The 24,763-nt window shown below is 42.7% G+C and overlaps 1 protein-coding gene across 1 annotated transcript in view; it reads right to left on the bottom strand.

The window, feature by feature from the left end:
* Window positions 1–1,033: 1,033 nt before the first annotated feature.
* Window positions 1,034–24,763, bottom strand: part of klhdc8b (kelch domain containing 8B) — a 115,333-nt gene continuing 91,603 nt past the window's right edge. Inside the window, 2 exon segments of the mRNA XM_031876546.1 lie at window positions 1,034–10,250; window positions 19,820–19,921. Coding sequence (XP_031732406.1) covers window positions 10,054–10,250; window positions 19,820–19,921 — 299 coding nt within the window. The 3' untranslated portion in view covers window positions 1,034–10,053.

The following is a 24,763-nucleotide window of genomic DNA, read 5'->3' as shown; positions in this document are numbered from 1 at the left end:
AGAAAGCTAGGGAGATGACATTTAGAGAAGCAGTTAGTGGCAGGAGGCTTCCTCTCTTACTGTCAGTTGATACAATTCCAAGCTGTCTGTTTCTTCCACCTAGTGGTGCAAACATCCCCCCTGCTCAACACCAACATCCTTAAATCTGAGTGCACATCAAGTCAAGCTGGTTTGATCAACTAAGAACTACTACTATTGCATTGCTCAGAGTATCTGGCTTGTATCGTTCTGCAGTAGGCTACAAGAACAATGCTGCTCAATTATTTCCATGTCTACATAGATCAGCAACTGGAGGGGATGCTGTTTTTTTTTTGCCAAGGAAATGGCAGCTTTTAACATCAGTGTTAAAGCCCATCCAACACCTCATTTACAAGATTCTCATTTTAAAAATGAGATAGCTGTAAAGTCAGCTGGGGACAGGGTTCCAACCAACCCATGGAGCTAGCGTTATGGGAATCCTGCTTTTGTTAAATCTTGTAAACCGCATTATAGGCCGAGGGAGAACGGAAAGCTCGACAGGCGTAGCACAACTAACGGTGCCGGGGCTCAGTGAACGGTCTTTGCATCCTCCTGCTCTTTCAATCCTACTCCAAACCATGGTTTTCACTTCAAGAAGCCTTCATCTGATGAAGGTCTGCAGCCCGAGCGTCACTTTGTTGTTCCAACTTCAATTGGAACAACACAGTGATGCTCACTGGGGACTGAAGTTCATTTGCAACCAATCCCTCGCTGCAAAACCTGCTGAAATGCTTTGTGATCATCTAAGGATGTATGAAACACTGAAAGCATCGCCACACTCATCACAACATGGTGTTAACAGCTGTTTCCTGGAGACTGCAGCTTGTTTTTTGTAAGAAAAAATATTCTGTGTGACAGACGATGAAGAGAGGAGATTCTTTAGGCAAAGACGCTGACCATGGAGTCATGAATCTGGTTATTACCACAGAGGGAATAGAAATGCTCACTCCAATTTTTTTTCTCTCTATAGGAGCACTCCATCCATGCGCTGCGTTTGAAGAGGGTTTTGATGTTGTCGGCTTCATCTATTATGGATCCGGTGACATTTTTCTGATGACAGCCCCCGATACGCCTCTCAAGAGGCTGGCATGGAGATAGGCACATGGAAATAGACGCCTGTATGCTCCTCTCTGTTATTATCGCTGCTGTTTTTTCTTCTCCACTTTTTCCCCTCACAAGAAGGTGCTGGAGTCAGACAGGAGGAAAGAAAAAAAAAAAGAGTGCACAGGACATATGGAATCAGACAGCAAGTCAAAATAGTTTATTGTAGAACAGGATTCATAGTCGAGGCACTACCTCACATTTAGTATAGGCACTGAACTACTGCACTGGAGTCATAGCCACGACGCGGTCTGAAGACCGAAGCCTGCCCGCCACGTTGACGCTGGCTACAGTTTGTCATCACCCTGACTGACCCCCGGCCAATCGAGAGTCTGAAATATTACATAAATGCTAAATGAAGTGATCTGACATGGATCTATACGCACCAAAGCATGTAACCATACTAAATGCTGCTAAGGAGATGTGAGGCTTTCTTTTTTGTATTTGCTTCAAGGTGGTAAACAGGGCCTTATTATCATTGTTATTATCTTATGAAGCAGAGGTGGAAGTAACAGGTTCATTTATTTGTACTTTTTTTGGAGTACTTTAAAAACCTTTTGTAACTTCTAGTATTTAAGAATTTTGTTTAACTCTAGAATTTTTTATCTCAAGTATTGTACTTCGCTACATTTCAAGTCGCATCCGCTACAGAGCGCGGACAAAAGTAACACGAAAATGCAAATGAGCAGTGAAGAAGCTGCTGGTGTCTGCGGCCTCAGGAGGGCTCCACCAGCAGAGAGGTGACACTCTGAACACGCAGCATGTTCTAGATGTAAACGTTGTTATAGTTATATAGTTATAGTTAATGTTAGCGAAGTCCCGCTCCTTTCTGTGTCCACTTTGTGACCTTATTTTTGAAAAAAAAAGTACAGTAATGAACGGGGAAAGACAAATGACTTTTTGATCTTGTTTGAATTGTGCCATGAATTACACGTTTGTCAATTAAAGAGATCATTTTGCAAGTCAACAAAGTCTCAAGTTGACATAGATTTGACGTAGGATCATTTAGTTGTGTGGGAAACCGAACTACATCTCCTGTCTCGCACAATGTACGTCACCGACACGGCTGTTACATTCCTTGCTAGCTAGCTAGGTAGCTTAGCGGTGTTCCATGCACAAATGTACCGTTGTCTTACCTGATGTGTTTTTATCCAGCAACTCTTTTTATCCGGGAAGCGAGGGAACGAGTGAGACCATGTTGTTCATGTGTTGAATGCATCCTGGTACGAAGCACACGGGCGCGGTAGCTTCATCGAGACATGACGCTAACGCAACGTTTGGGTGTGCAGTCTTCTAATTATATATTTTCACAGTCTGGTACTTTGACAGTTTATCGTCAAAATGCATCTTTCTTGACGTGCAAAATGATGTTTTAGATTGACAAACATCATTTGTGTGATTCATGGCACAATTCAAACGGGATCTAATAATCATTTGTCTCTCGTCATTGACAACCATACATATGTTTTCAAAAATAAGGTCAACAGGAAGGGGCGGGACTTCGCCTCTCTACAGGTTTACTGCAGCTAGCCTACCTTAATTACTCTGATTTACTACACCACCTAGCAGGGACCGAAATCAAACACACCCACATGTTGCGTGACCAACAGGTGCATGCTGGGTCTGGCAAAACAGAGGAGGGAGGATGGTTCTGTTACTAGTTCTATCATACAACATTATCATCGTCATATACCTGCCCTTGATGAAACTTTAACCAAACATTTAACCCTTGTTATCATTTTGAAAACCCAATGATTGGTATCACTGGCGTAACAATGTGACTGGCAGGCTTCGGTGAGGGGAGGCGGCCTTTCATTGTGTACATTACATCACCCAAACACATCCTGAAACTAATGCAGTCTCGCCTTTTCCTGGACTTTTGTAATACATCATGATACATTGCTTGTTCTCTTCTGCGTATGTCATCTCAACCAACAGTTTAAGAACACACTACAGTCTCACATTGATCAACTACAACAACAACCACAGCATAATAGTATTGTGATTTCTATTGTTATCATGATAAAAGTTATAATAACAAAAGCATCGCCATTGCTTCTTCTGTTTAATTAGCGATGCCTAACCATTAAATGACCAGCTGGGGTCAGATCTGTCCACACAAGTAAAGAAATACTATTTTGCTACTTCCCTACTAAAGCTAGTATGACACTAGTATTTGAAACTTGTACCATTGTTTCTAGTTTGCCTTGGTTTCTCATTCACCCACCTACGGTATATGTATGACCCCCGTCAAAGTCAGCAAATTCACAAAATGTGTGTTGATGAAAAAAAGAAAAGAAGAACACCACTCTCATGTCTGTGTGTATGAAGCTAGAGTCGGGAGACAGTTAGCTTAGCATAAAGACTGGAAGCGGGGGGGAAATTGCTAGCCTGGCTCTCTTAAAAGTCTCTTCGAAGATCTGCCGACCAGGTCCTCTAAATGAATCTATTGTAACTCTTTAATCCATACAGGCCCAGACATGCACAAACAAGAGTTTGTGGTTTAAGGGGGCGTTAACAATTACTTAGCAAACGACAGCCAGGCGGACGGATAAAGTGTTGAAAGAATAGTTACAGCAGGTAACGTCCTCTAAAACCACAAATTGTGCTTATGACACTTCTGTTTGTGTACAAAGTTGTCCCTGCTTCCAGGCGTTATGCTAAGCTAAGCTAGCTCCATACTAATGGCCCAGTTTGTTACAGCCGCTTGTTATATCTCGACCCCGAGCCAAAACGTTTGCTCAGGCTGTAGAAAGCACGATCCTAAGCCACGGAGGACGTTACACAACTGCTCTCACCAGCTAAGTAGTGCTCAGCATGAGAAGTTAACTGGTCTTCATGTGTGAAGTTGGTGGAGTGTCCCTTTAATAAATGTTTAGAGATGAATGTTCTAGCGATATTGCTGTGGAACAACTGAAGCAGAATTGTATTTGTCTCGTTGGACATGATCTCAGTGCGATAAACAATTGTGTAAAACTGTATGTATACTTATGTTGTTTTAGTTTTTTATACTCATGCTACAATGTTTGAAAATATATATGTTCTCAGTAAACTGGGGTCATATCTGGCTCGTCATTGTTCGTGATTTACTGTAAGTGCATAGTTTGAAGTTACTATGTGTGGGTCTATTTGACTGCAAGTGTTTCTACAACCAAATGTTTACAGTCATATGGCTACAATACAAAGTGTAAAGCATTATAACACAAATAAGGATATATCTAACTTTTTAGTATTTCACACACACACAGCATCACACTCTGTCTGAGTGAATCAGACACACACACACACACACACACACACATCACATGCTGTCTGAGTCCAGCCTTCCTTACGCTCAGTTTTCTGTCTTTCTTATCACCTTGAGTGACATTTTAGTACATTTCATCAAGTTCAGTAAAAACCTCCCAAATCACATTTTGCACATACAGTACAGAGCACATGGCAATACTGATCCACTGAGACCACAAAGCAGTTTACCAGCTGTTCTACCATGTCAATCCCTGTTAAGGAAACAGCACAGCGAGAGGGATTAGAACAGGAGAGGGATTCTGGGTTTGTGTTTGTCAAAATGTCTGTACAACCTAGTTTCACTTCGACACTTGTCAGTTTTAATGACGGCCGGTTCTCAAGCCGCGTGGGTTTTTTGAGATCGTGCTCATTTGAAGCATCTTAAAATATAATCAATCTGTGTTGACATTAATTAGTCTTTTTATTTTGCTGATGACCATTTAGGTGTGAAAACTCAGAAGGTTATAAATCACACAACAGATAAGAATACAAAAAAAACATCCAAATAAATCTCTGTTGTCTTTGTTGTCACACTAAATATAACCTCATGTACGCTTTTCTACTCAATAACCATACATTAGATAATTCTCACCCCAAGTATGATACACACTGTGCTCTGACGCGTCTTATCTCAGCAACATGGTGAAAATAAACAGATGTCTCTATATAATTCTATTAAAAATATATTTGCAGCAACATCCACCCAAGCGAAGCTTTGCAAGAAGGCCCGACTAGTGACAAACACTTTGGGGAACCCAGCTCCGATCTGGACGACGCCACGACACAGGTGTCACCTCACAACCTCAATCCACGACACCAACAACTGGACGGCAAAAATAATGAACAAACATGAACAATTAACACACACAAGAAGATACAATTACACCTAATCCTGGTATCCCAATCAATAATAATCAAGGGGAGGTTTGATATATTCTTCAACTACAGGCCCGAATAGGAAACAGAACACATGGGTATGCTAATGTGAGGGGAACACGTGTATGCTACCTGCAGGGGTTGACACTGTTCCCTGTTGCCCAGGAAACTGTGTTAAGTTTGCCTGCACAGAGAAAAAATAAAAAACTGGAGAGGCTTTCAATTGTCAAATATAAGACACAGCTCTGCATTGAATTCATAAAACTGAAAACAGTGTAAGTTCAGCATCCTCCACCCCCGGCACTGCACTGTGCTGTATGCACCCCCGTTGTTCAGTCAGAATCTGAGCCTGTGGGGCTTTTTTTTGTGTGAATTAAGGCACAAAGCGTGCCGCGCACAGCGTGCCTACACTAAAACAGGGCCCTGAATGTATCTTGGACATAGCGTATCTACAAATGTTTGAGAGGTAATGATGCTCAAGGCAACTTTTTTGAGGCAACGCAAGTTACGCCCATGTGTTCCTGATAATAAACACGTGCCTGAAAGGGAGTGTTGTACTTGTTGCCAGGTGGCATTTGCCCTACACTGTGCGGTGTTAAAGACCTGCGTGATCATTTTTGGGCGCTTTATTGCTTGTAAAAAATTGCCCCGTGCCTCAGGTTCTTCAGACTCCAGTTTGAAAACAAATGTCACCAAGAAACGAATTAAAACCATATTCATGCTCTTGTCGTAGAAAGCAGCTCCACAATACATTTTGACTTCCACTTGTAAGAACACATTTACATACACATTTACATACGCTTGTGCATCATCCGCTCACGACAACGCGTAAATTAGCTGCGACCGTACCGAAGCATCCAGCTCTTTTATGAGGCAAGATTTATGAGGCATCGTTTCCATTGAAAGATACATTTTCTTCTCTAAAAAGAACCAAAAAAAACAATCCAGGCTCAGAGAGGGAGTGAAAGAGAAAAGCAAAAAAATAAAAAATTCAAAACCAGACAACCAAAAGACAGAGCTGGCTCTGGCAAAGTCCCAGAATTCCTTGGGGACTGCAGTGTGGCATGTAAACTGGAACGAAGAGCGGGAGGAAGAGTAAGACTGCAGAGGAGACGTTGAGCATCCTCCAGACAGCTCGCGCAATAATAGATGGTAAGTGTGCATGGCTTGGTGTCACACACAAGCATAATAACAGCCACCTCACATGCGCCCACACGCAGTCACAAACCCACATAAAACCGTGGATGCAGACACACGCGCAGCCGCACATCAGATTTCAGCTTGTCATAGAGTAAGTGGCAAAAAGCGCAATTAGTGCGGCTTTAGAGAGCGGTGCTAAATTATGACATTGCTTTGTGAAATATGAGTTCACCTCAGCTCTACAGAGCATTTTTGTGTCTCTCAGCCCGCTGTTTTGATTTTACAGCCCACAAGTTTACTATTTTGGTCCGGTATCCCGGCACTCAACAACCTTGTTTCCAGTCACAGACGGGCAAAGTTAGCTGGTGAACACAGTGAAGCCAGATGTTTCAACATGTTCTCCCCTGGTCAGTGGCCCTGCGTTTCAAACTAGGAGGCTCTACAAATGAATGTCAGTTTTGGATGTGTCAGGGACGGCGCCTCACATTCCGCTCGTTACATGCATAGTGTGTCTTTCCAAAAAATACTTCCAACATAGGTTTACTTCGTTTTTAAGTATAGTAAAGCAACAGGAGTACTTGGTTAGGTTTAGGAAAAGAGCATGGTTTGGTTTAAAATAAGTATACGTTTGTTACAGGAAAGAAACTACACTTATAGCTTGTCAATGTCGACTTTGGTTTCACACGGGACACAAACAGCGGTCTCCTTGGTGAAAGTTCCGTGCTTGTTTGACCTGTTCAACCTCCCGTCCCACCCGCACTGCACAGTCTATTGTGTACTGCATCAGTTCCTCGTACCGTCTAAAAAGGACGCGGATGGGTTTACAATGACGTTTGTTGAAAGCCTGGTGCGTCTCATGCAGACACTAAAGGGTTTGCATCAGTTGGCACTGACCAAGCTGTGATATTTGACTAATTGTGGGAGAACAGGTTTGATATTTTCCTCAGGAGCTGGTGGAGACTAAAGAGCTTAAAGAGAGTGAATATCAGAATGTTAGAAACACAACTCGGTCTGCTGAATGTGCTGAGCAACTGTTTGCTAAGAACTTTGTCCGATCAACTTAAGGCGATAATGGGTTCATGTTGAGTCTACAGCTTGAGCTGCTGCCACCGAGTGGCCAACAAGAAATCAGCGAATGGAGCTTTTAAGATCTAGTGTAGCAAGGTCAGCCTTGTTGCCAATTCTTCCCTGTGGCGCCATTAAAGAGGCATCTTTAAACTACCACGAGCCACACACAAGGATGTGCTGCAGGAGCAAGTTACAGGCAAATAAACTCGTCATTTTGCCAGACCTTATCTACTCAAAATACATCCATGACATAAAAATAAAAGATGATTTTCATCTCTCCCCGTACACACACACACACACACACACACACACTCAGTGGTTCAAGTAGGCTGATCAGTGTTGAATGGAGAGGGCAAGAGTCCCAAACCAGCAGTGCTGTTTACAGACAAAATGATCTCGGTGTTCTCTCCCAGCTTTTGTTAATGTTGCCAGATAGAGCTGTGACTGATCGACTGCATTTCTTGCACCAGGTCTGCTCATGGCTCTGCGTACAAACAACACAAAGGGTGTGTTGTGTGTTGTGTGTGAGTGTGTGTGCACGGGTACATGTGTGAGTGGCTTATACCTGACGCACTCATTGGATGCACACAACACTGCACCAGAAATAGCCATGCCTCAACTGGCACCTCATCTGAGCTCCAGCGGCTTCAGTGCTCCCTCACAGCAACAGAAGTCTGACTCTGTTAACGAGGTCTGACCAGATGGTGCAGACCAGACACGTGTATGAAACGGGGCATGACAGGTAAAAACATGCGTCTATCTGTGTGTGTGTGTGTGTGTGTGTGTGTGTGTGTGTAAGAAACAAGGCTTGTACTGCGGGTCAGAGACAGCTCCCTCTTCCTGTATGTCTCTGACTTATCTGCAGTCTTTTTCTCTCTCCCCTCTCTGTATCCATGACTCTTGATCATATGACTCTTTTGAAATAGAGTTTCCTGTATTGAGAGACATAATTGGTCAATTCAGTTTGTCATGCAACTGCAACAATTATTCAGTTATTAAAAACTGTTTGAATGTAGCGGATGAATGTCGTCTCTAAACGATGCCCCGTGCATCTCTGCTCTTTCTTGCGCAACTTTTAGTGAAAGCACACCCAAGTGCTTTGACTACTTTAGTTGCAAAAAATGCCTTTCATACGATAAATAGATTAAATTTGAAGTTTTACACTGTAGTGTGTCAATAAAACTTTTCTAATTAAGCAGGAACCCATCATTTTTTCGGCTGTACCGCCATCTGGGACCAAGCCACGTGGACTCCCGAGTTACAGTATATTCTTAATATTCTGATTGGAGAAGCTGATTGCAAAACTGCTACCGACAGAGGCTGCTTGCCACATGGTAACACAATACACTGGGTAATTCCTTTGTTTTATGCCCAACCTCGCCTGCTGTCCATAAGTCACTGAATCTGTCACAAAACATTCTGCGCTGCCGCTCCCTCTGTCACCTTTCATCCCCAACTCTCGTACGCAAAGCCTGACCTCAGCCAAAACAAACTAAATCTCCACCAAAAGTCTTTAGAGTATCAGTTGCTCACCCACTGTACACTTTTGGAAATAAACTACAACCATGACGGGTTCTTCGGTTTGTCCCTCGGAGAACCCTTTTTGGTTCCTGGTAGAACCTTTTGTGAAAGGTTTCGGGCTGGAATCCTTTCATAGGGTTCTACCTAGAAGTCAACATAAGGGTTATGTGTGACGGACCGTTTGAGCCTTGCGGATTGATTGGGATTGATTGCTGCGGAGCTAGTAGAGGCGGATAGATGGGTAGCTGAGCGAGGTGCCGGCGAGTTGGACCACAGTCAGCTAGGAACAAAGGAAACACAGTGACTGTGGTCAACGTAAGCCGACGCTTCGCTCGTTGTAGAAAAATGGCCGTTCTTCTGACAAGCGGTTGCTCGAGATGCAAGCGGTGTGAACGCATGTTTAAGGGACACCGTTGTCGACACTGCGCTAGCGCTTGCTAGCAGTGCTAACTTTCACACGTATGCAACAAAAATAGAAGAAGATGAACCGAAACATTCACAAAGCTATAGAACATCACTGTCTAAAACTCAGCTGTTGTTTCTAAGGTCGTACAAAAGTGTCCGAGCTCACTGTTGCAGCAGCAGCGCAGAGCGACGCTGCTGCAAAAAAAAAGAGTTACAGATATGGCCCTATCTTCCTTTAATGTCCAGAAAAGTACCCTGCTTTTATTCTGAAAAATGCTCAACAGGTCAAAGGCGTGTTGTTTCTCCAGACACCATGTGTGCGTCTGTTTTCTTTGCTCGTGTTCTTCTTGCTCTGATTTCCCCAGCGTAGATAAGCTGTCCGTTTTCTGTCCTTGCCAGTCACAGCAGCCGGCTGGAACGTCCTTTCATCTTGTGTTCATCCAGCTCCATCACAAACTGTCTCTGCACTTGAAGATGCTTATTGAACGTCAAAAAGTTTTCTTAAATCCCAGCGTGCACGAGGAATCCACATAACAGTAGAAAAATCGAAGCACGATCCGCGTGATCCATTTCATCTGTGTTTAATGCACGCACATGGATAAAACATCAATGCCGGTTTGGGCTCCCACGTGTGTGTCACACCGTTTCCGGTAAGCAGAGGGCTTCCAAAGCGTTACTGGGTCCCTGGGCCACTCCGCCGATGACAAAGAGCATGTTGGCTGCCTGCAGGATGGCAGAGGAGCAGCGCGCGGTGGGCATGGGCGCCACGAACTCCCAGCGCCGCTTCACCGGGTTGTAGCTCTCCACCGTGCCCAACGGCGTCGGTTCATTACCTGCCAAGTGAAAAAGGAACACGTTAGGATGAAAGCAATTATGTTTCACATGCAGCATCAGCCGGGACTTTCATTCAGGTTGGACAACAGTTGCAAACAGACAAATATTCATGTAATTGAATCTCCTGTCTGAACGAGACAAAAGGCATCTTAAGCAAACAGAGTTTAGATCTGAAGTGAGTTATTAAATTTGAATAGATTTTGATTATTACTGATTACTGCTGACATTCTAAAACAGGGCAAGTCAGACAACACCTAACACATTCGTATAAATTAGGTTAAATAAATCAGAGCTATGATTTTGATGGTGTTAAAACATTCAATATTAATTTGGTTCCAGTTGCTCAGAAGATTCAAATCTTAATCTTATACGTATTCATGACATGTCTCATCCGTGACTGACCCCTCACACGGCTCACCTCCGGGTGTGACACACACTTGGACTGCACTGAGAGCTAATACAAACACGTGCACACACAAATGTAAAGACATTAAATCCAAGGTAACACCACCTACAGCAATGTGATGGAGAATCCCCATGACTCCATCACCCCCCGGAGTCGTAAACACACTAAAATAGTCTCGGACTAATAATAATACAATAATCGGCCTTTTCCTGAAAGAGCTTTTGTCTGCAGCTTTAGAGAAGGGGGTGTGAATATTGGACTGGCATTCAATGGAAAGAATCAGGACTCTAGAGGAATGTTGTCTGCTGGATGTATAAATAAGCAACTGTTTGCCAAGATGTTCGCCACAACATTTATACGGTGATAATATATCAATGTGCTCGATTAATGCAGGTTTGAATATGAATGCCTCCGCTAACCAGTCATGTTGCAGTTTACATCCCTTTGTAGCAATTATTATCTTCTATATGTTCCACAGTCAGGACTTTTGAGTTTCCTTATTTGGAATTCTTGCCTGTGACTTATTGTAAACTTAACTACCTGCTAACTCACAGGTCTACCAAAGCCAAAATGTCTGTTAAAGAAAAAAAGCTGTATTTTTATTAAAACCCTCCTGGTTATTTAGAGAAGATTACTTTAAAAGCTGCCAATGTACTGTGGCTGAAGGTTCAACTACTGTTCTTTCACATAGTTTAGAAATGCAAAGTAGCAGCAGCAGTTTTGAAAGCGTATTTAAGAGTGTAGCAGTAATATTATCTATGTTCAGTCTCTCTCCTCTCTCTCCCCTCCCCCTCCCTCTCACCTCAGGTGCAACCGCTGTCATTATGCATCAGCTGGCGCTAAGTTGTTGCCGTCGCCATGGACACCCACATCACAGCGAGTCCTCGAGTGAATGGGCTGGTGAGTGTGTGGTGTTTGGCGTGTGTGTCCGAGGAAGGCTATTATCATTGTTTTGTTGGAAGAACAGAGGGCGGCGCCGAGTCGGCCTTTTCAAAGCAATCTGGGCCTGCTCACGCTAACACGCCCACACACACACAAACACAGACACACACACACACACAAACACACACAGACACACACACACACACACACACACACAGAAACATACTGCGTGCTGCTCTTGGATCTCAAAGGCTTCCTGTCGTTGCTTTGATTCACAGCCGACAGACGTCATGTCAATTCGCCGGCCGCTCCTCTTGTCCTCTGTTCTGCTCCCTCTCTCCTCCTGACCTCCATTCCTCCTGTCCTCTTTACTTCCATTACTTCTTCCTGTAATCCCTTTTGGCTCTTCTTGCCTGTCTCTGATAAAGCTCACTCTTTCCTGTCTTTTCTTTATTTAATTGCTCATCTTCCTTATTTCTTCTCTTCTTCTCTTTAAGTCCTTTCTCAGAAACATCTACTTTTTCTTAACACTCGACTCATCCGTCCTCCTCATGCTCTGTTCAGCCCAACTCCTCTTTCACGATGTGCGCCTTCTAACCACTTACTAAATCTCCATTAGCTTCATGCTAACGTTTAGCTTTAACACTGTTGGATTTCACCAGTCGTTCAAGGAGTGATTTTTATTTATAAATTGATGTAATTCACTTTTAAATTAAAGACACGATCCTTCGATGTGCCTCATGTTTTTACTCCTGACATCCAAACTGATCTAGAGGCCTGCTCGTATCAGTGAAACGGTAAAGCTGGGAACAAACTTTAAGATAATTGAAAGCTAGAGTACGAGACACCCCACACAAAAACAGACAGATTTTCCATTCTGTTTTTCACACATGTAGACATGTAGATATGTAGGTGATTAGGGTCACAAAGTTAGGAATCGCTTAAGAAATACAAAAAGTCCCAAACAAGAATTCATCTCTTGCATCCTGTAATTCTTTTGGCAGTTTCAGCTCCAATATCATTTTCATCCTCTACTGTTTCCGTCTCTATTCTTCAGTGTTTCCCTTTCCGAAGCTCACAGGTGTTTATGTTTCTGTCTCTTCTGTTCGCCTCCCTGAGACTTCCCGTTGCGTCTGTTTTCAGACAGCGAGACAATAGCACAGCACAACAAACCTGCAGAGGAGCTTGTGGTAATGTTTGAAATGCAAACGGCATCATTTACAGCACTTATCATATTTTAGCAGGTAATTCTCAGCACTCGTCCGTGATCTTCTGACTTGCTGTTCTCCGTAACTAATGTTTGTGTAGCAGAAGCAAGAGACGTTTTCAGGGGACAAATAGCAGCTCAACATGGCCACCATGACTCATCACCACATGGGCGAGCTTGTACACCCTGGCAAGAGACACAGTGAGACGAAAAAGTTGCCGAAAATGGATAGAAGATATGCATGGTATACTGATTTGATAACATGGAGTCTTCAGCTTTCAGAATCCGTAAACCAATTGTGTGTTGTCCAACCTATCTCCTATTACCAAGCATTTCAATAAGAAAGTTGTACAGATTTAGCCTTTGTAAATACGTATACGAGTAGGTGGTGTTCAAAAGATCCGGTGTATATATTTTGGCAGTTTACAGAAACATGCTCGGTAGTGCTGTAATCTAGAAATGCCGAGCTGTCTAATGCATCTGAACAAACCTTACATGGAAACACACAGCGGCCTGTCAACGGGGAAACAAAGCAGTCAAACTTCACATTTGACCATCACACTGACATGAGTCTATGTTCCTGTCAAAAATATTTAACCAAGGGCGATGTTGTCTTTGACACAACGGGAGATTTAGCTCCCTAAATGTTTGCAGCAGTGATAAACATCCAGAGAGTCACAGAGATTGTCACGGAGAGACGGACTCTGACTGCAATTCTGCTCCAAGTGAATATAGATTCAGACCCCAGATGGCGACAGACAGCATCATTGTAATCCCCTGAGCCAGAGGGTTCCAATGAGATCTATTCCAGCACGATGGGTCTTTGCATTCTCCATTTATTCGCCTTATGGCAAGGAGCTCTTTGGTGATATGTGAATATTGATCAATACTCATTGTGTTTATTACCATTTCAATGTTTTCGGTCGATTTATGGTATTTGTAACATGGTTATATGGATGTAAATAGTGTTGTGAAGTAAAACAAGTAAGCAGTCAACATGTAAGGAGTAAACATGGCCAAAACATAGAGAGCGCCTGAGAATATCTTTGAAAAGTCTGTTTTAAATGTGGGATTTGAGTGTATTCTCAGCAAATGTATAACAGTTAAAGTCAACGAGTAGGAGAAGACATTCAGTTGCATCATTATCTCTATATATTTGTTGTAATAGTGATATTGCCTTTGAAATTTAGATGTGATACTACGCGAAGAAAAACATCTTATTTTTTTCCTTTATTGCATCTCCACTGTCTCTAGAATGGTAATAGAAATATGTCTACCACAGTCCTTAGCCTCTTAATATTCAAATGAGACTTGAAATATGCATTGGGCCTCATGTTGTGGAGTTATTCCTGCTTCATTTTGGATATGCTATATTATGCGTTTTGTCCTGATGGATAGGGCTAAGGGTGAACAGTTAGCATCCTATAGTATACCTGAAAAGATCTTCTAAAGAGAGGCGGAAACCAGCAATGTATGAAAACAACCTTACTACCAATACTGCACCTCCATGGCTAGTGAAGTGGAATGTTGTCCTCCTTTGCTCTCCGTGTCTACCTGATAGTTTGTGTGTTTTTCAAATGGCCATTTAGTTTCAATAGCAGACCAACTGTTCCTCTACGCAGGAGAGGAGTGGAGATCATGTTGCCCTGTTCTCAATCCCCGTCTATAATTGTAGCTCGGGGGGAGAATAATCAGTGACGTATTTGCTCATAAAAACTCATAATGACAATCACTCAAGCTCGGGATTCATATTTTATCTTACCCATATCTACCTCCTAAATGGCACTAAATGTTGCTCGCTAAAAGTTTCTCCTTCATAAAGCTGCTAAGAGCAGTTTTTTTTACCGTGAAACTGAGAGAGATGATAAACTGATAGGAAGGGAGGGGTTGACGTCGTTATGGATGACATCATGTTTTATGAATTGACTTTCTCACTATGTCTACAGTGACTCAATATGGGGTCCACCTAGTTTGGACTCGTTTCCTTGGGAGGTTGCACTCGGCAAGCTAAAGTCGAGAGGACGGGAGTACTCAGCTTCATCAAGCAAACTGTGCAGTCTGATGCTGTCAACAATCTCTCATGTATTTTACAATATACAGCACACTGTTATTTATATATAGTTACTAACCTTTATTCAAATGTAGTGATACCTGGATATATAAGGATGCAAAAAGAAGTGTTGTAGTCAGGACCACCGAAACGAAGACCAAGTCATGACCGAGATCACAGTGTATCGAGACCGAGACAAGACCAAGACTTTGAAAAATGACACTAAATCAAGTTTAAGACCAAGACCAAGTTGAGACCTTGTCAAGACCAAAAACAGACCGGTACGAGTAAAAATGTGATCAATTTGAAACGACCGGCCAGTCATTTCCAGAAACATGGAATAACAAAAAATATAAAAGACTGGCTCAAAATTCCCGCCATTGCTGTTGTTGGACACAAAATGCATCCTGAATTCTTGGCTACAGTTTCACAGGAGTTAACTCACAGTGTTCTCAAGTAAACAAAAGAAATGCGCAGATATGTCCAAACCGTCATCTACATTGTTATTGGATCTATTGGTGAGCTAGACCCGAAGTAACCTTACCAGCCATCAACATGTCTATAGTTGTATCAACTGGTTTTATTGTTTCATCTGTTTGACTGTTTATTCAGGGTTTCAATTTGACTTGCTTTTGTTGGGTCTCACTGTTGTTATGTTACCTTGCTTTTGCCTTGCTTTGTCTAAACACTGTGGTCGAGGTGAGTTCAGAGTCCTCTGAATTGCCGCTAACCTCTCTCAGACCAAGGAGCTCGTTTTAGTTCTGAAATGTTTTGAGAATTACTCCAGAGTCTTAAAGATAAGACTGACACGCCCCCTTACTTTCAAAAGTTCTTCCTCGCTCAATGAACCACCATGTAGTTCATTCCAAACTAACATTCAAATATTGTTTCATAATGTCATGTGTGAACGTTGCCATGGCACTTTGCATTGACACAAAATGGCAAAATTACACAGAAGTTAGTCGCAGACACGGATATATCAACATGTACCTTCAGATTTTTCAGTTCAAGCCACATTATGAATCATTACACGTCTCTGACATTGTGTTATTTCTGGCTTGCGGTTTAGGCGGCTATACAAATATAATCCAGTGTAATAGGCTTAAAGAGATGTCAAAGATGATGATGGTAATGCACATTCAAAAGGTTGAGAGGCGCAGATGAAGCAAATATAAAGTATATGTTAGTGCTGTATTTGGTACGCAAATGCCTGTCTGTGTGTGTGTGTGTGTGTGTGTGTGTGTGTGTGTGTGTGTGCACATTTCTGGCAAAGATGAAATGATATGGCTGAGTACATAATTGCACCTCAAATCTTCCTTCTCTGACGAGTTGCATCTAATTGCAATTAACATGTGGATGTCAAGTTGTCGGGCGCTCATCGTGAGCTATACAGACACGGTGGGGGTGCACAGATATCGGGGCAGTGCAGCAGAGATGGACTGATACAGGGTGCGTAAGTGTCTCTAATAAACACAAACACGCAGAAATGAACATGGACACAAATTGAGAATCACTGAGTAGCTTTTTCCATGTGTGTGACATTTTTTTTGAATGGTTTCAATAGTTTGTTTTTTACATTTTCAACTCACATACTCGAGCACAGAAGAGCTATAAAAGCCATACTAATATGGCATCTGCTTGTCTTTCCTATGATACCTTTAGAATTTGTTATGTCATGTGCAGTATTAGCTACCAAAAAAAAAAAAAGGCGTTCATAAAAGAAAAGTACCTTGGATTATTTTTTTCTTTATATCTTTTCAGATCTGAGAACTAACTGTAACAGAATTCAACTTTACCATTGACCATCACTTGTCAGGCCAGAAAGTTGTTGCCCGGATTAGCGCTAACAGTTAGAATGAGCTTAGCAACAATAAGTTAGTCAGGCCGGCATGTTTGGTTGTACCTGTTTGTTTGATGCGAGAGAGAGAGCTGCGGCGAATGTGTGTGAGCGAACAGGTTGAAGCGAGTTAGCTTAGCGGTGAGGATTTCAAGTGAAGGTAGAAGGTAGGTGCATGTTTCTGCAAGCAGCCTATTCATTTATGTTTCAGCCATTCATTGGTAGAATATTAATGCCTCAAGAAATGTGGCTCCCTCTAGACGATCCTTGGCCACTCCTGCTGCTGCTCTTTAAAATGCTGCTTTTCAATCAAGTTAATTTATACACATATAATACGTATATATGTAAAACTTATGCAAGGACTACTTCATCCTACCCTGGACTGTATACATTTATTTATGTGCACACACATACAGTATAACTGCATTATAGATGCACTTTGTGAATGTATTTTCCTCTTTCATTTCCCAAAGGCAGAGGGTTGGAAATGTCCTATTAACCAGCTATGACTCACAGGCCCGAAATATCCCCACGGATTACATGGTGAGCCGGACGCACAGCTGACACTCACAAAGAAACATATCTCCCTCTTTTCCTCTCACACTCCCAAGCTGTCATTTTCACTTTAGGAAACATAGGGGCACGCACACACACACGCACGCACGCACGCACGCACGCACGCACGCACACCACTCTTGTATCTCATTCGATCCTCTTCCCTTTCTCTCTCTCTTGTCGGCTGCTACATTTCTAATTGTCCCTCTCAGCAGGACAAGACTGACGTGTTCCTCTCTTTCTCTCTTACACACCGTCTAAACAGATGTCTCTCATATTATTGTCTGTCACTCTGAGCTGTGGACAGAGAAAAACAAAACTGCCAAACTGAATTACAGCTACATGGGAATTTGTGAATAAACTATCCAAGGAATAAGGCTTTAAATCAATAAATAACTATGTAAAGGCGTAGCATCTTTAAGCATCTGTACAACACTTGTAATGCAACAGAATGCACCTTTAATAAAGCCTTCACTGCTTAAAATCTCAGAAATGGTCACACAGCAAAATACAGCACGTATCGGCTTTGATAGTAAAACCATTCCTATTCATTCTGTTGTTCATCTAGCTCTCTGCGCATCGCACACGAACAGTGCGCATACTGTTTGTGTGCAATGTGCAGAGAGACATTCTTGCAGGAATACAAGATGCTTTTAAATCTGCTAATAGAGTTCCTTTCATAACTACCACACAAGTTTAATGTATATATATATATATATATATATATACATATATATATATATATATACAGTATATACACCCTGTAATGTGTGTAATCTGCTGATGCATGCAATGTAAATCAATATCTTCTTAACAAGCATGTCTGCGAGGACAAACGCTGACGTTTGATTCATTGGTAGCATTGCTCAGTCTCTCTTCACACTATATTCAAATTAACAAATGCAGCTCGGTCAAGCAGAAAATAGAAAGTTAATGGATAATTAATTTGGTTGTGTGTGTGTGTGTGTGTGAGCATGTGTATGGTGTCTGTGATGAATCACAGTTGCGGTGTTTGATTTGCTGTAAGCAGTAAAGTCTGCAATGACAACTTCACTGATTGTAAGTGGTGAGGCCTTTTATTATCAGATGAAGCAACTGTGTTCATTAAATATCTTAACTGAACAGTAATAGTAACGTTAGTAATTACTATATGAATTCAGCAGAAACACGTTACTAGGTAGTTATTTTCAAGGCTCTGCTTTGTGTCGTCATTTCACACATGAAGATCAGTGGATTTGTCGTGAGGACGACTCAGCCTGTGAAAACATTTGCATAATGTCTTCTCTGAATTCAGAGGGTGTGTTCTACAGTCAGAATATAACCTTTGCATAGCCTTGGAGACAACACATTTTGAGTATGGGGTATGATGGAGGTAAGATGACTGATGGACTGCTGTGACCTGCAAGGCAAAGATCACACGACCCTGAGCTAGCACTACCACTAGTTAGCTAATCTACTAGTTTACAAGTTAATACCTGGTCATCAACTATTTACGAAGTAAGTTCTTATTTGAAAAAAAATGGTACAATAGACATACCTTTCTAAGAAATTGAAAATTGACAATGATGTTTTGGTTGTCTTATTAAAATGGCATTGAGGTGTGTCTGCCTCATCAGCTGATATTATTGTAGAAGTTCTAAACAGAGGAAGTCTTAAGCTGTCCTAAAAGTCTAAAGAGAATTAACAGATAGTAGAGTCGTGAAGATTTTGAGGGGGATCCTGAAATACGGTTAGCAGCCGCGACATCAACGCTGGATTTGTTTTCACCTCGTGTGTGTCGCTGTGGCAAAATGTGGTCTCTGAGGCTCCTACTGTATCTGGAACTACCACAGATGCTTTTGAGGTGTTTATATGTCTGTCTGTGCACAGGTTTTGTCACAACGTTAGCGACACAACCGTGCAAGATGCAGTCACAAAGCTTTAAGGCCGAGGTCAAAGACAGGTGTGGTCTGAGCAAGGGCACCGGAAGTTTTGATATTAAAAAAGACAATTCAAATTAGTAGAGGTGAAAAAACAGTATTTTTGCTTCCTCACCGTTTCCCCTCTTCTACTGACAATAGCTGGGATGAAATGCTATAGAAAACTAGCCTGCTGACTTCTTCGTCAGTCAGCCACGTGACCCTCGCCCTGCAGGTCGTAGCGGCCTGTCAAGAGGCTCCCAATGAAAGACGCTATTGAGTTGAGGAATGGGAAAAGCAGAATCCAGCCTTTTTGGAGCTTGTCAATACTACAGATTAAACATCAGGATTTCTACTCTGCTACATTGAGTTGCTTACCTCCAGAGTAGAAGAGAACAAACAGGGAAAGAAAAATTGAACAATCAGTGTAATTCTAGAACTTTTTCCTTGAAATCACACACTGCAGTCAGAAAGCATCAGGCACATTGTTGTGCTCATGCTGAGGTGAAACACTTAACCTGATCAGATTACTCCAATACATCACATACCCCATTGTAAGGTTTGGCCATTAACAGACAAAAGGTACTGCAACATTGGAAATCAATCACAGGATGACCTGCTCCGTTGTTCCGTCTCTCTTCCCTTTCTTTCCTTTGTGGGTCAAAGCACAGCGCTGGATCAAATTGACAGAAAAGAACACACGGACCAAGCTAAAGGAAAGGGAGGTGCTGACCTAGACCACCGGCTGCAATCACCCTTCCTCCCAGGCATCCTGCCACAAAGTCGGCCCTCTTCTCCCTCATCCTGGACGTTCGGCTGGGTTTGATCCAGATACCTGCCAGAGGTGAGAGGACACGAGTCACTGTCAGTCATCATGGTCCACAACAGAAAACGGGAAGTGCCCCCATTGACAAAGTATTTTAAAGAAGAACACAAAAACAGCCAAAAAAGCATGTTGACACCCAAACATTACACCCAGATAGAATTGTTAAACATTGAATTTCAATAACCAAATGGTTGGCCTGGAACCTGGCTGCAGGGATTTTTCTCCCGTTCAGCCACAAGAGGGTTCATGAGATCCAGCGCTGATGCCGGGTGATCAGGGCCGGCTCAGAGTCGGTGCTCCAGTTCATCTCAAAGGTGTTTTGGATGTGGCCGAGGTCAGAGAGCTTTTTTTTTTTCCTTTTAAAAGTATTCATTCGTTTCAAGTTTAACTTTTGGCTGAAATTATTATTTTTACAAAAGAAGCTGAATCTAACAAGAACAATATCAAACAGTGATTCCAAAAATGTGAAATAATACGTTCATGAGAAACATGAATAATAATAACAATAAAAAATAAGGCAAAAAATACATAATGAAAAAATTTCCCCTTTACAAGAGGTATAGCTATTGTGTCATTGTGTGTTTCTCTTTAATGGAACCAAGTCTGTTATGTGTTCGGTCGTGTGTGTGACTGTGTGAGTCCGTGTGTCCACGACTGAGTGAGTGCGCACCTCTGTGTCTGTCCACAGCTAATCTCGCATTCTGCTGCAGCAAACTGCATCATGATATGGGTGCATCCTCATGGACCTCTCGTGGTTGTGGGGACTCACACTTTCTTAAAAACATCTTTGATTACCCGTTTTATACTGCCATTGACTGCCTGCTGACTTTTCACTCACTACTCTTAACCTCGTCTCTATGGCTCCCAGAATATGAAGGGTTAACAATCCTTGCTTTGCCTGTATTAGTCTTTGTTTTTGTACACCACCTAAAACAACATGAAATGAATAGGCAACAAATAACGGAGAAGGTCACTGCACAGAGAGAGAAAAAATAAATACTTTTTCTATTTTTTTGCCTGCAAAAGGCAGAAATATGTCTTTGGCTTTGTGTGCAAACCTAAAAAGTGTGCAGTAAAACACATCATATCACATCCAGACATGAAATAGAGAAAAAAATGGAGTTCATCCTAGAGGGATCTGTATTTGACAGCACAACAAGGTCCGCCTCAGGACCTCCCTCACTCCCTCCTCCCCCTTTCTCTGGCTTGAACCCCACTACCCAACAGCAGATTCAATTTCTATATTTGGGACAGTGATAAGCAGTGACACATCCCATTTCGTACTCCTCCACGTCTCTGCTGCAGAGAGCATCGTCGAGGGACATGAGCTGCAAATTCAGGCAAATGCAACAAAATACAGCACAGAACAAGCAATAAAAAATGTGCTGCATGGACGTAATGCAAATGAATGCGGAATGCTACAAATGATCGGATGTTAAGTACCCATAAGTAGTAGTTTCCTTCCCTGCAATGCTGCAGCTGAAAAGTCTTAAATTGTAGTTTCTCACTCGTGGATGGAAAGCATGGATTTTGAAAGGTGATGATGGGCATTTCTCCCCCTCATTCCCAGTGGACATTAGGCCTGACAGGACTGAGCACTGTGGGAATGAACAGTTTTGATTTGATCTCTACAGTCTTCTTGTGCTGAGGCAGCTTTGCTGAAATGAGTCTTTATGTGTTTTTAATTAAAGACAAACAAGACAAATGTCTACAGGCATGCTGGCGGCTCTGAGGGGCTGTTCTTGTCCATTGAGCTAAATGTTAAAGTGCTACCCATAGACTGTATACAAGTGGACGTAGTCATCATGACGTCACCCATTGGTTTGTGGACTGATGTTTTGAAGCCATGTTGTTTTTTTGCAGCCAATGAGTGTAAGTTACTGTATTTGGACGGCGGAATAGTGACGTAGTCTTACATGCCGTGTTGTGCTTGTGCTCCGCCCACCCCCCCTCAGTGTCCTCTCGGGCGCAGGCCTTTCCCTGGATGCCAGCTGCCGGGTCATCGAACGCAGCTGCGCTCAATCACTGATTAGTGGTGAATAAGAAGCTGGGAGCTCCATAAGGACAACCCCTTGGGCCAAACCGCAGTAGTGGAGCTGTGTGTGTGTGTGTGTGTGTGTGTGTGTGTGTGTGTGTGTGAGCGAGCGAGCGAGCGAGCGTGTGTTTAAGCCGTGTGTGCTGTTCGTATATGGTCAAGTAGTGTCGCTTTCTGGTCATAACAAAGTAGTTCTCAGTTGCTGCCGTGTGAGCAGTTCATCTTTTGTAAATAAATATCTTTTGTTAACCCATCTGTTGCTCATGATTCTCTTTCCCCGGGAATTTTATATTGTTACTCCCCTCATCCCTTAGACCCTAAAAAGGGGAACGTAACGTAGAGACGGCGTATACGGCTCCAGTAGGGTAGCAACCTGTCAATCACAAGGTAGCCCCGCCCTAAAGCATACCCTGCTTTATGGTCTATTTGACTCTAAATGGACCATCATTCACTAAATGAACATCATGCTGTATTGAAGAAGACTTGAAACTAGAGATTGAGACCATAAACTCATGTTTACAATGTTTACTGAGGGAATAAATCAAGAGAGAAGTAGAGTCATTTTCTCATAGACTTCTATAGAATCAGACTTCTTTTGCAACCGAAGGAGTCGCCCCCTGGTGGCCAGTAGAGAGGATGCAAGTTTTAAGACACTTCCACGTTGGCTTCACTCTGCAGAACATGAGGTTGCCGCCTGGTGTTCATCCAATCAACCACGTATTTTTCTGAAAGTGGCTGCCTTTTTTCAAACAGTTTCCAATGGCGGCTTCTCAGATGGTTCAGTGTAACAAATCATCTGGCGGGTCGGGTAACAGGGGGTCACCACAGTGATCACAGTTCATCCTGAGGGAAACAAGAATAGAATGTAAAATATGTGAATAAAATGTCATGGCTGTTCATCCAATAGGCATTTCGCTCAAAATCACAAATTTCAATCTCATGGTGGCAATCCATCCTACGTGGCTTGAATGCACTTATTGGAAGTGGCTTTGGACAAAAACGGCAAAATGAATGTAATGTACTGTAAATGTACACTGTTTAAATCTGGACCAAACTGGTGGACCGGTGTTTAAGGAATCTCAATTGTATCAGAATTGTGTCGGATTGTGGTACAGCCACACATGCTGGAGTTCTATATTTACCCACTGATTCTCGCTCCAAACCTCACATACGGTCAGGAGCTCTGCAAAGGGACTGTAAAGCAAATAGAAATGGATAAACCCCAGCTCTTCAGGGGTTTTCTGAATCCCTCAGAGTCAAGATGATACTCCTGAACCTGAGAGTTGCAGGCTGACCCGGTCGCCTTCCTGTTGTGGTGTTACCGGAACAAACACCGAGGATGAATCCGGGAGGCACTTAAAGAAAATAGTGGAGGACATTGCTGGGGGGTAAAGCGCGGTCTGCTCTTTTCACCCTGCCACCATAGACTGGGATAAGCAGCATGATGGAGGTATTGATCAGTGGATAGATGGATGGGTGAACAAATGAATTGCCATTTGATGACACAATAAGCTTAGTTTCACATTGTCTCATAGGTGCAGGCCAGTAAATGGTCACCAGAGAGCAGTTATCTCACCTAACAGAGAGATGTTTGTTTGTAAGTGCACTTCTGCTGCAGCCAAGTCTCCCAGCGCTGGGCAACCAAACAGACTGGCAGTTTTCCTCTTTGCCCGAACCACTGAGCATGACAGAGGCCAGAGAGAAAGCTCATGAAGGGCCAGTACTTTGACAAAAATGTAGTTTTTGAAAGGCAGGTGCTGCTCTCTGAACTTGCATGCATACTGCTGATACTTTCCTGTTTACAACCATTTCTGAACCGCTGGTAAAAGTTGCCATGCATCACTACTCGAGAGAATTAATAAGAAACCACCACTTTGGAAGAAAAATTCTCATTTCTGTTAGTCAGCGATAATAATAAAGAAGCATAACAGGATACAAAGAATATGCTCTCGTAAAAAATGAAGGAATCAACCCGTTTACAAAGATGTTCAGAAACTAGAGACATTTAGCAGATTTGATTTCCTGCAAACAATGACAGGAGAGCATAGGAGAGGACACAAGAGGATAGAGGAGAGGAGAGGAGTAGAGAGGTCAGAAGAGAGGACATGCTAGGAGAAGACAGATGAGAGGAGAGGACAAAAGATGAGAGGACATGAAGCGGAAAGGAGAGCACAGGACAGTTGAGCAGAGGACAGAGGAGAGAAGAGAGGACAGGATAGAATGGGAGAGATGAGGAAAGGACACAGGAGAGGAGACAAGCGGATAGGATAGAACAGGAGAGGTGAGAAAAGGACACAGGAGAGGAGACAAGATGATAGGATAGAACAGGAGAGGTGATGAAAGGACACAGGAGAGGAGACAAGATGATAGGATAGAACAGGAGAGGCGAGGAAAGGACAGAGGAGAGGAGAGGCGTTTCTTTGAGATAACAGAAATGTGTTGCAGAGCTGCTGTAGTGCTGGCTGGAGGGAAAGTAGCTAAGCGGTAATCTCTGAGTAAGAGGACGTGAAGGCAGAGCCACCAGCAGCTCACTAACAGATATGCGGGCTGCAACACATCAGCTATTCAGCCGTGGAAAATGGAAAGGCCAGATAACATGCAAATATGGTGCAGATATACGGGAGGAGTTGAGCTTTCAAACAGGTATGCAAGCCTCCCCCCCCGGTGCCGTCTGCAGATAAATTTGCAGAAACAGCCATGACAGTGTTGTCGTCTGTGTTCAGTTCAGCCTCTGCACTTCTCTGATTGACTGATACGTGTGTGTGTGTTGTGTGTGTGTGTGTGTGTGTGTGTGTGTGTGTGTGTGTGTGTGTGTG

Source organism: Anarrhichthys ocellatus, unplaced genomic scaffold (genome assembly GCF_004355925.1).
Source record: "Anarrhichthys ocellatus isolate YVR2014 unplaced genomic scaffold, GSC_Weel_1.0 scaffold111, whole genome shotgun sequence".
NCBI lineage: Eukaryota > Metazoa > Chordata > Actinopteri > Perciformes > Anarhichadidae > Anarrhichthys > Anarrhichthys ocellatus.
Note: the sequence above shows the minus strand (reverse complement) of the source record. Positions and strands in the feature narration are given on the sequence as shown.